The 12,823-nt window shown below is 39.7% G+C and overlaps 1 protein-coding gene across 4 annotated transcripts in view; it reads right to left on the bottom strand.

Annotated features, from left to right (window-relative positions):
* SEC24A (SEC24 homolog A, COPII coat complex component) overlaps positions 1-12,823 on the bottom strand; it is a 66,163-nt gene that overhangs the window by 20,160 nt on the left and 33,180 nt on the right. For 3 of the 4 annotated variants that reach the window (XM_047778653.1, XM_047778654.1, XM_047778655.1), the window contains 5 exons: positions 10,258-10,376; positions 4,527-4,582; positions 3,223-3,429; positions 1,977-2,097; positions 1,246-1,404 (listed from right to left, as the gene is read on the bottom strand). In XM_047778653.1, the coding sequence (XP_047634609.1) occupies positions 1,246-1,404; positions 1,977-2,097; positions 3,223-3,429; positions 4,527-4,582; positions 10,258-10,376 (662 nt within the window). Of the gene's footprint in view, positions 1-1,245; positions 1,405-1,976; positions 2,098-3,222; positions 3,430-3,535; positions 4,150-4,526; positions 4,583-10,257; positions 10,377-12,823 lie in introns of those variants that run through there. The other variant, XM_047778656.1, reaches the window with a different exon arrangement.

Here is a 12,823-nt window from a genome sequence, read left to right as displayed (position 1 = left end):
AATCACAAAACATTTATCCCAAAAAATAAATTGGACTTAAGCATTCTGAAACTGTGTGACTATTTCCAAAGCAACAATGTGGCAAGGTGTTAGTGGCAGGTGCAAGATGAAAAGAACACAAAATAAAAGATACCCTACTTCTGAAGATGGATGTGCTAGTGTTTACACAACAATAGTGTACTTAATGCCACTCAACTGTACACTTAAAAAATGGTAAAGTGATCATTATTTTTTTTTTTTTGTCTTTTTAGGGCTGAACCCGAAGCATATGGAGGTTCCCAGGCTAAGGGTCTAATCGGAGCTGTAGGTGCCGGCCTATGCCACAGCCACAGCAACACAGGATCCAAGCCGCATCTGTGACCTACAGCACAACCCACAGCAACACTGGTTCCTTAACCCACTGAGCGAGGCCAGGGATCAAACCCTCAATGTCGTGGTTCCTAGTTGGATTTGTTTCCGCTGAGCCACAATGGGAACTCCTAAAATGGTATATTTTATGTTACATACATTTTACCAAAATTTAAAAAAATAGTTGTGGAATCCCCACTGCAGCTCAGTGTGTTAAGAACCCAGCAGTATCTGTGAGGATGTGGGTTTGATCCCTGGCCTCACTCGGTGGGTTAAGGATCTGGCGCTGCCAGGGCTGTGGCGTAGGCCTGCAACTGCAACTCCGATTTTACTCCTAGTCTGGGAACTTCCATATGCCACAGGTGCTACCGTAAAAAGAAAAAGAAAAAAAAAACAAAAACAAAAACTAGTAATATTCCCGTTAAAAAAAAAAAGAGACAGTTGTTAAAAAAAATGATTTTCCACTACTACTGCTCAATAACTGGCTTATAAGTCCATTAGTAATATGCTTTATTTTCTTTGGGAATATGATTTATTTTTCACTAGATATAATTCACATACCATAAAAAACCATACTTTAAATATACAGCTCAATGGTTTTTAGTATATTCAAAATAGTCCTCTTAGTTTTTCAATAATGTGTCCTCTCTATTCTTAACTGCATAGTTCATCAAAGTACGCTATCATAGAAGAGCAAATCTTATAAGATTAGGTGAAAATATGTATACTTATTCATATCAAAGCGGTACTTAGGAGTTCCTTAGTGGCTCAGTGGGTTAAGGATCTTGTGTTGTCAGGTTCAACCCCTGGCCTAGGAAATTCCACATGCCACAAGCACAGCCAAAAAACAGAGCAACATTTATGCCTTTGTAGGTGTAAAAGAAAAAAGGCCCCCACCTTTGGTGCACCGAATTCTCATGACTGCCTCAAAGCCAATCTTCCGAGTGAGGTATCGATGTAGTTCCTTCTGTAACTTCTGTACTTGCACTGGGTTGTGCTGATGGTGGTAAGACGGATAGTAATAGACACTACCTGCTGAATACCGGGAAATACAACCTGAAAGAGAATACACACCCCTTGTAAGTTCTGCCGTGAACTATTATTACTATACCAAAGTAACCACAGGCATTTAAATCAAACTTTCTTTAACCTGCAAAGATATTGTCAAAGAGGAATTACTTCATTCCTTGATTATTATTATTATTTTTTGCTTTTTCAGGGCTGCACCCTTGGCAGTATGGAAGTTCACAGGCTAGGGGTCGAATCAGAGCCACAGCTGCTGGCCTAAACCACAGTCACAGCAACACCAGATCTGAAACGCATTTGTGACCCACACCACAGCTCACGGCAACGCCAGATTCTTAACCCACTGAGCAGGCCAGCAATCGAACCCGCATCCTCATGGATCCTAGTTGGGTTGTTACCACTGAGCCATGACAGGAACTCCCTCATTCCTTTAAATAGCAATATTTAAATGTTAGAATAGAAGACTCTAAGGTTTATAATAGACTAAACTAACTCTCCCAAGGGAATAAGAATTCTTTCATTTTGCCCTCTATTTGGAATACCAGCATATACATACCATTCTGACATTTACATGAGAAAACCTATTTCTAGAAAGAACTTACCTAGAGAAGCCAAATCGGAATACTGTCCACTGAGAAGGAATAAGTCAACAGCTACCTGCTGACCAGAACAGTCCAAGGCTAATTTCTTATAGAAGTCAGTTGATGGTGTCAAATGAATTTCCTATGAATAATTAGAAAGAAAAAAATTTCAAATCATTAAATTGTCATATAATTCATATGCCTATCCATATACACCAAGGGTTAACAATTATCCTTGGGCATTCTACAAGCCCCCCCCTTTCTGGTAATATTTTCTCTTTTTTCAGTAAAATTACTTAAGAATTTTCTATTTTATTTTATCTTTAAAAAGAAATATACCTATTATACTAATTTTGATAATCTATTAAATGCTTGGTATGCTGAAAATTTCTAAACAATTCATACATAATACTTTTCAATTATCACAAGAGATGGATGCTATCAATATTTTCACTTAATAAATATAAGGAAACATGGGGCAAAAAAATTAACTATTCAAGCTCATGCATCTAAAAAGCAGTGAAACTTAGGCACACTAACTCCAACACCGACACCCTAATCATTACAGTATATGGTCATACTCTCATAACCTCTTGAGAAATACACATCTCACACTAAGTTTATACACATGAGGTGCTCAAAAGCAGCCTATGGTAGTCAAGATACCAAACTATGACTACTTCTTACTGTTCATCTAGGTTCTGCTTTGTCCCTAGCAAGCACATTCTCTTAGTCTGCCTAACTTTCTCACCAAAGGCAGGCAGCATTGCTAGTGGCCTGCTAAAGATCTAAACATAAGCTAAGGGTGACTCGCACAGAAAATACCGTAATAAAATAGAGATGTTTCACAGAACAGAAATGCTTTATCTATTTCCTTATATTCCCTTTTCTCCACAACTGAAAAATAAATTTAAAATAAGCTCTGGGAGTTCCCGTTGTGGCTCAGTGGTAACGAACTCAACTAGTATCTACGAGGATGCGGGTTCGATCCCTGGCCTCACTCAGCAGGTTAGAGATCTGGCATTGTTGTGAGCTATGGTGCAGGTTGAAGATGTGTTTCAGATCTGGCATTGCTGTGGCTGTGGTGTAGGCTGGCAGTACAGCTCCAACTCGGACACCTAGCCTGGAAACTTCCATATGTTGCAGGTGTGGTCCTAAAAAGACACACACACACACACACACACACACACACACACACAGGCTGTGTAGTCAAAAGGACAAAGCACCAGCATAAATCTTATCATACATCTTTTGATGACCTTCTAACCTTAGCAGATGACCTTTGGTTGGGTTCTTCTCGTGGTTTCAGGGCTCCCACTCCAAGAGTTGGGAGCTGTGTTTGAAAGACAGACATCCGACCACCAGTTGGGGACATCAGCTTATAGGCCGCCTGAAGTGCTGGACCCAAGGCACTCTGGGTCTCCAGGGTCTTGGTGAACATCTGCGGCAAAGTTTTCAGTAAATCTTGGACGAGCTTGTGAAATAAAGGAAGAAAACTCAAGAGTGTTACAATAAAATTTTTGTTTTGAAGTAAGTCAGTAACTAATACAATAGACAAGACATTGAGTCATGATGATGGTCAGAAAATCTACAGACGGTACAGTAAACAATGAGGTCGGTCAAATGACAAGAAAGCCATTTTAAGTCAACATTATAAACTGGCAAGCAAGACAAATCAAAATTGGGGCCTTACAGTTCTTGCACATGCAGAAGTCCAGCAAGACTATAAGTCCAAAATATATCCAAAAGAACCATCAGTTTAGAGATCTGACGTATTTAAATGCCATGAAATATGGCTTTCTCAATCACCTTTACAAACTTTAGTCTTTTCAGTTCCAAAGAGTGTTTTAACTCTTCCCTATTGCAAAATCTAAGACAGCCAGTAAATTTGCCAGCTAGTAGTATCTCTACAAAAGAAAAACAAAACAAAAAAACAACTACCTATTCAGGTTAGGTTGTACAAATAAAGAGAGTTAATGGGAAAAAAATACTTCGCACTATGGCAAAGTCACCATTGCCAACAGCTGAGACTATAGACTTGCTAGTAAAAAGGTTACCCCTACGGCATATATGCATGTACAGGGTAGACAACATCCCCCCTTCAGACACATTCTGTTCACCTCTCACTGCATTATGTCATGGCAATTTCCAGGCAGGTAATAAGAGTTTCTTCTGAACTGAGCCCAATGACACTCTGTGAATCAGAAAAGCAAAGGGCACTGAAAGCAGCCTAGCTAGAGCGCTTCTATGCAGTGACCAGAAGCTTATCTCGGCAACCCTCCCAGTTTCCCAAAATGGCTGGCAGGGCAGGTTTCCTTCAGGTTTTCCTCCTCCGTGGGACAGGCTTATCTTCTACCCTACTACAAACGGATGCATCCAACTGAAAAGCAATCGGTTCAAGGGCGAACTAAAAAACTGCTCATCTGATGAATTTTAACTAATAGCAAAGAGAAAATGCTACACATCTTAGAAATGTCATGGCAAGAAGCAAAATTCTACTTCAAGTTCATTTAAAAAATATATTCCTTCAACATTTCAATTAAACATGTCAGATAGGAAAAGCTCCCTTACCTCTTTACTTTCATTCAAATTTACTAGTAAGTTCTCTGGCATAGGTATAAAAACATCTGAAAGAATAAAAAAAAATTTTCTTTTAAACAAAACTTAATTGTTAAAGATGCTTCAAATATGTAACACTGATATAATTAATCACCCTCGTACTTACAGAAAAGCCACCTTCTCCACTTTTATAGCAATGTCCACATATGTTCAAAGAGTCACCAAAACAGCACTGATTTAGATTTTTATTGCAACTGATATGTTACCATGTAAAAGGTAAATAGCCTCCGGATTAGAAAAAACTGATCCATCAGCGCTCAGTAAGGGTTTGTATAAGTGCTGCCGTGACAGCCCTGGATCCCTAACCTGCTGCGCCACAGGATAACTCCACAAGTGCTCTGCTTCTTAGGTTAAAGAAAATTTAGAATCCTGCTTTAGAATTCTTAGCCCCACTACTAGCCAAAGAAACATTCTTGGCATTAAAAAAAAAAAAAAAAAATTGGAGCTCCCTGGTGGTGCAGCAGGTTAAGGATCCATTGTTATCACTGTTATGGCTTGGGCTGCAGATGTGGCACAAGAAAGATCCCTGGCCCGGGAACTTCCTCATGCTGCAGGTATGACAAAAAAAGAAAAAAAAACAAAAACACCCAAAACAAAACAAAAAAACATTCTGACTTAGATGACACACAAGAATTCTGTGTCCTGGAGTTCCCATCATGAGGCAGCAGAAATGAATCAGACTAGGAACCATGAGGTTGCAGGTTCCATCCCTAGCCTCGCTCAGTGGGGTTAAGGATCTGGCGTTGCTGTGAACTGTGGTATATAGGGTCGCAGACGTGGCTTGGATCTGGCAGTGCTGTGGCTGTGGCCAGCAGCTATAGCTTTGATTAGACCCCTAGCCTGGGAACCTCCATATGCCTAAAAAGACAAAAAAAAAAAAAAAAAGGAATCTGTCTCCTGACACAGAACTAATACAGCCCACTAACAGTTCTGTCGTTCACAAAGCAGACACTTTGTCATAAAGAAGACCCCCATCTGGCACAACATTGTAAATCACTGTAATTTTTAAAACTGTAAGAAAATAATGGGAGTTTCCATTGTGGTGCAGTGGTTAACGAATCCAACTAGGAACCATGAGGTTGCAGGTTCGGTCCCTGGCCTTGCTCAGTGGATTAAGGATCTGGCATTGCCGTGAGCTGTGGCGTAGGTTGCGCACGAGTCTCGGATCTGGTGTTGCTGTGGCTCTGGCGTAAGCCAGCACCTACAGCTCCGATTAGACCCCTAGCCTGGGAACCTCCATATACCAAGGGATCGGCCCTGGAAGAAACAAACAAAAAACAAAATAAAAACAAACAAACAAAAATGTAAGAAAATAAGATAAATTTAATGAGAAAAAAGAAGGTCCCAATCCTATAAAACTATAAAAACAAGTGACTCAGAAGGTATGAGAAAAGGCCACGTTAGATGAGTTTCTCAGGATTCAAATTTACTCTTTCTTAGGAATCAAATACCTTTCTTCAGAAGAAAATAAACTGTGAAGAAATGTGGGTGGAGGATTATGAGGGGTCTTTACTTTCTACACTTTTATACTGTTTATTTTCCATTACAAAATTATAAAAATAAATCTTATCATGTTTATAAAAATAATACCAACAAACAATTTGAAACATTATTTACTTTGTCAAGTAAAAAAAATCTGTTTATTATTCAGACATATTCCCTTTTCTTTAAAATTGAAAGAATTTTAATTTAAAAAAGTATTGATATAACTCACATAAAACTCATCCTTGCAGAAGATAAAATTCAATTACTTTTTAAATATATGCACAGAGCTGTACAACCATCACCATTATCTAATTCTAGATCCTTATCATCATCCCAAAGGAAACTCCACACTAACCAGCAGTCACTCCTCATTTCCCCACCAAGCCTCAGAGATCTAGGCAGCCAGCAGTCTTTCTGTCTCTGGATTAGCCTGCTCTGGACATTGCATATTAATGGAGTCACACTATGAGGTTCTTATGACTGACTTCTTACACCGGCTTAATGTTGTCAATGTTCATCCATGCTGTGCATCTCTTGGTACTTTATTATTATTTTTACTGCTGAGTAATAAAACATTTCAGTGTATGGATATACATTTATTTATTTATTTATTTTGCTTTTTAGGGCCACACCTGCGGCATATGGAGGTTCCCAGGCTAGGGGTCTAGTAAGAACTACAGCTGCCAGCCTACACCACAGCCACAGCAATGCCAGATCCAAGCTGCATGTGCGACCTACACCACAGCTCATGGCAACGCCAGATCCTTAACCCACTGAGCGGAGGCCAGGGATAGAACCCACAACCTCATGGTTCCTAATCAGATTCGTTTCTGCTACACCACGACAGGAATTCCTGGATAGACATTTTGTTTATTCATCAAATGATCAGCATTTGGGTTGTTTCCACTTTTTGTCTGTGTTGCTAAGAACATTCACGTATACACTTTTGTGTGGACATGTTCTGTATTGTTTTATCTTTTAATAATTCATACTTATAAATTTTTGAAAAGTATAGTGGCTTTACAGTGTGGAAATGTTTGTTTGTTTGTTAATGCTTTTTAGGGCTGCACCTGCAGCATATGGAGGTTCCCAGGCTAGGGATCGAATCAGAGCTACAGCTGCTAGCCTACACCACAGCCACAGCAATGACAGATCCAAGCCACGTCTGTGACCTACACCACAGCTCACAGCAACACCAGATCCTTAACCCACTGAGTGAGGCCAGGAATCAAACCCGAAATCTAATGGTTCCTAGTCGGATTCGTTCCCGCTGTGTCACAACAGGAACTCCTGGAAATGTTTTAATTTTCTTGATCATATACCTACTGAATGAAACTGGTGGGTTATATGGTAACTTCAAGTTTAATTTCTGCAAGAACTGACAAACCATTTTCCTTAATGGCTACACCATTTTCCATTCCTACTACTAGTGAATGAGGGATCTAATTTCTCCACATTCTTGCAAATACTTGCTACTGATCTTTAAAAAAGTTTTTTTCTTACGTGACATCCAGCAAGGGATATACCATTTATTAGCTCATGTATAAAACTGAGAGGCTGGACCATACTAATAAACTCACAACTTGGCATATCACCAAAGAAGTATCTGGGTAGAGAGATGGTGTGAGACCTGGAACAGCCAAGACAGAAGAGGGCTCTACCCACCTATTGCGTTTTAAAGATGTTATGTACAGTCAATTCTCTCTTCCTAGATTCTCTAGCGTGAACTTGCCTTCTCATTAATATTTGTTACCACAAAACCAGTACTCATGGAACTTTCACAGTCATTTACACATGTACAGAGCAGCAAAAAACTTTGGTTTTGATCATTTTTCTTTAAACTGGTGTGGTGTAACCATCATCATTTTGTATTTTCAGAACTTTTTCATCACCCTAACAGAAAATATGTACCCAACAAATAATCTCCCCCTCCCTGCCAAAGCCCTGGTAACCTACTTTCTCTCTGCATTCAGCCATGCCAGGTATCTCACATAAGCAGAATCATGCAATCTTTGTCCTTTTGCATCTGGCTAATTTCACTTGGTATAATGTTCTCAAGGTTCATCCATGTTGTAGCATGCACCAGAATTTTATTCTTAGGGATGAATAATATTCCATTGTATGTATATACTACATTATTTATCCAATCATCTACCAATGGATACTTGGGCTGTTTCTAGCTTTTGGCTATTATGAGTCATGTTGCTATGAACATTGGTACTTAAGTATTTGTTTGAGGGCCTGCTTTTAATTCTTTAGGTGTATACTGGGATGCAGAATTGGTAGGTTATGATAATTCTGTGTTCAACGTTTTGAGGAACTGCCAAATTATTTTCCGAAGCACGGCACATTTTACATTCCCACTAGGAATATACAAGTTCCACTACTTCCATATCCTTGCCAGTCCTTGTTATTTTCCTTTTTTTTAAAAAAAAGAAATAATAATAATGGGGAGTTCCCAGCATGGCACAGCAGAAAGGAATCCTACTAGGAACCATGAGGTTTGGGGTTCAATCCCTGGCCTCGCTCAGTGGGTTAAGGATCCGGTGTTGCCATGAGCTGTGGTATAGGTCACAGAGGCGGCTCTGATCCCACGTTGCTGTGGCTGTGGCATAGGCTGGTGGCTACAGCTCTGATTGGACCCCTAGCCTGGGAACCTCCACATGCCGCAGTTGCAGCTCTAAAGAGGGGGAAAAAAAAGGCAAAAAAAAATCAGTAATAATCATAATAACCATTCTAATGAATGTGAAATGGTGTCTCATTGTGGGTTTTGATTTTTGCTTTTGGGTTTCTTTGCCATACCCATAGTATATGGAAGTTCCAGGAGACGGAATCCAAGCCGTAGGTGCAGACCTTCACCACAGCTGCGGTAACGCTGGATCCTTAACTCGGTGTGCCACAGCAGGAACGCCCTCATTGTGGCTTTGATTTCCATTTCTCTAATGGAATGGTGTTGAACATTTTTTCATGTTCTTATTGGCCTCTTTGGATTACTGTCCACTTTGTTGTGAGCCACATAGAAGTCTGAATAACTGTCCACTTTGGATAACTGTCTATTCAAGTCCTTTGTCCATTTTTGAGTTGTGTTATTTTGTTGGTCCTGAATTGAGAAGCTCTTTAATACTTCATCATATATATGATTTGCATTTGCATATATTTTCTCCCATTCTATGTCTTTTTAACCCCTGGATTATGTTTTTTCAATTTTCGTATACAAAATTTTTTTACAGTGAAAAAGTTCAATTTATTTATTTTTTCTTTTGTTGCCTCTGCTTTTAGTGTCATATCTAGGAAACCATTACAAATCCAATGTCATGAAGATTTTCCCCTACGTTTTCTTCTAAGGGTTTTATAGTTTTAGCTCTTAAGTTTAGGCCTTTGATTCACAGAGTTAACTTTTTTAAATGGTTACAGACAAGAGTCTAACTTCATTCTTTGGCAGTTTTTTTTTTTTTTTTTGGTCGCACCCCAGGTGGAAGTTCCCAGGCCAAGGATCAAACACTTGTCACAGTAGCAGCCTGAGCCACTGCAACGACACCAGATCCTTAACCTGCTGTGCCATAAGGGAACTCCTAGTTTCATTCTCTTGCATGATCGGTTTTCTCAGAATTATCTGTTGAAAAGACTTTTTCCCCACTGAATGATCTTGACATCTCTGTCAAAAATCAACTGATCATATATATGAGGACTTATTTCTGGGCTCTATTTTCTGCTCCACTGGTCTATGACTACGCTCAAATACTTCCTGAGGAGTTTCCACTGTGGTGCAATAGGATCGATGGCATCTGTACAGCACCAAGGACGAAGGTTCAATCCCCTGCCTGGCACAGTGGGTTAAAGACTACCGTAGCTGTGGTGTAGGTCACAACTGCAACTTGTATCTGATTCCTGGCCCAGGAAGTCCACGTGCCATGGGGCAGTCAAAAAAAAACAAAACTTCTTGAATGAGCTTTAACATTAACTTGTCTTGCTGCCTTGTTCAGAATTTACTTTACCTCCATAACTCTGCTTCCTCGTCTGTGAGAGGTTTGACTGAAGGACTCCTATAATTCCAACAATCTTATGATCTTATACGCAAGATTTTCCTCAGTACAGTAGAAACAAACCACACATTCCTAATTTGTCAAACAGTCATGAAATATTTCTAAAACTAAAAATTCCTAAGGCAGTTCAATAATTTTAAGTACATAATATATACCTTCAATATCTGAAACTATTAGCATCTGAGGTTGGGAGAGACCTTCTTGAAGACTGTAGAAGTGGATTGTACTATCAAATGTTATGAAGCCAATTTTTGTCCTAGTGTTGCCAGGAAGCCTAAAAACAAATTCAGAAGAGTATTTTATCAAGTTTTTTATCAAGTATTTTATCAAGTTTTCCCATATACATATATACCTAAAATATCTACAAAGAGTTCCATATAAATAGCTACTTCTGTATTATGGAAATCGTCTGAACATAAATGTTTTTATCCTGTGCAATGTTATTAGTCACCATAAAAAAAAAACTCTACTCAAAGGAAAACACTACAGATAAGCCAAACAATCAACAAAACCTAGCAATAACACAGCAATCCCAATCTCATTACTCCTACATAAAGTTACAATAGTCACTCAGGAAATGACATATAAAAAATACTGGAAAGTATACATGAAAGTTTGCAGATGACTTTAATTTATAAAAAATACTTCAAAAATTACCATATACCAACCCTAACATGTAATATCAATTTATGTACTGTATATCTTAAAAAATTTGTCCAATCTTCTTTTTATATAGTTTAATGAATTCATTTAAGAAGATCAGCAAGTGAGCTTCCATTGTGGTTCATGAGAAACGAACCCGACTAATACTCATGAGGATCCAGGTTCAACTCCTGGCTTCAGTCAGGTGGTTAAGGACCCGGCATTGCCGTGAGTTGTGTTGCAGGCTGCAGATGAGGCTCAGATATGGTGTTGCTATGGCTGGGGCACAGGCCAGCAGATGTAGCTCCAATTTGACCCCTAGCTTGAGAACCTCTATATGCTGCAGGTGCAGCCTAAAAAGCAAAAAAAAAAAAAGGATCGCAGAACGATGTTTTAAGACTTTAATCTCATAAGAGGAAAGATAAACTAGTCTTCACCACTGTTTTTTCTGCTTGGGTCAGTCTGCAAACTCTGACCAACCAGACCAACCTACAACATTAAAAAGGCAAATGCTGGTAAGAATAAGAATGTCTTTCACCAACGTAAGAGAGTTAGTTTAATTCTGATGAGATTTTTGTCCTGCACATTCTTCCTCTCCATACAACAGCACAACAGTACTTCACTAAATTGAAAGGTCACATTCGCCTAATATGGGTTACACTAAGTATCCAAGAGCTATTTTAAGTACCATTAGAGAGTGGGACTTCTGGATTGCAAGGGGCAACCTCTCCGCCGCAAGTGGTAAAAGAACAATTTAAAAATGGGTGATGTAGAGAAGGGCAAGATTTTTGTTCAAAAGTGTGCCCATTGCCATACTGTGGGAAAGGGAGACAAGCCAAAGACTGGGCCAAACCTCCATGGTCTGTCTTGGGGAAAGACAGGTCAGGTTGTTGGATTCTCATACAGCAGATGCCAACAAGAACAAAGGCATCACCTGAGGAGAGGAGACTCTCTCCAGGAAGTACATCCCTGGAACAAAAAAGATCTTTGCTGGCATTAAGAAGGGAGAAAGGGAAGACTTTATAGCTTATCTCAAAAAAGGTACTAATGAGTAATAGTTGGACAACGCTTCATTTATTACAAAACAGATACATCTCGGGACTTTTCCATGTGTACCATGTTTATTTATTTATTTTATTTTGCTTTTCAGGGCCGCACCCACAGCATAGGGAGGTTCCCAGGCCTCATGAGGTACCCGCAACCTCATGCTTCCTATTCAGATTAATTTCTGCTGTGCCACGACAGGAACTCCGATGTGTACCTTATTTAAATTGATCTTATACACTAGAATTCAGATCATGAATGGCTGATGGAATATTTCTGTTGGACAGTCCTGAATGAAATAAGATTGGCTTGTGGCTAAATGAATATGGTCAGCTTTCTGAATTCTGGTAGTAACTCCAATTCAACAAGTACTGGAATTCCTGCTGTGGCTCAGTGGTTAACAAACGTGACTAGCACACATGAGGATGCGGGTTCAATCCCTGGCCTCGCTCAGTAGGTTAAGGATCTGGAGTGGCCATGAGCTGTGGTGTAGGTTGGAGACTCGGCTCAGATCCAGAGTTGCTGTGGCTGTGGTGTAGGCAGCAGCTATAGCTCTGATTTGACCCCTAACCTGGGAACCTCTATATGCTGCTGGTGCAGCCCTAAAAGACAAAACAAAACACCCAAAAAAACCAAGTACTACCATAGAATTCCCATCATGGCACAGCAGAAAGGAATCCAACTAGGAACAATGAGGGTGCAGGTTCAGTCTCTGGCCTCGGTCAGTGGGTTAAGGATCTGGTGATGCCATGATTGTGGTGTAGGTCGAAAATGCAGCTCGGATCCTGCATTGCTGTGGCTTTGGCTGGAAGCTGTAGCTCCGATCTGAGCCCTGGCTTGGGAACCTCCATATGGCCCTAAAAAAACAAGTACTATCACTGTTTTCCCCTTCTAAAAAAACGATTAAACTTGATTTAAAAATGTTACACTTCTCAGGGAGATGGTGAATACCTTCTCAAAACCTATAGGAGGAGTTCCCACTGTGGCTCAGCAGTAATGAATCTGACTAGTATCCATGAGAATGTGGGTTCGATC

The sequence above is a fragment of the Phacochoerus africanus genome, chromosome 4 (assembly GCF_016906955.1).
Source record: "Phacochoerus africanus isolate WHEZ1 chromosome 4, ROS_Pafr_v1, whole genome shotgun sequence".
Classification (NCBI taxonomy): Eukaryota; Metazoa; Chordata; class Mammalia; order Artiodactyla; family Suidae; genus Phacochoerus; species Phacochoerus africanus.
The sequence above is the reverse complement of the archived record's forward strand: the minus strand, read 5'-3'. Positions and strand labels throughout refer to the sequence as shown.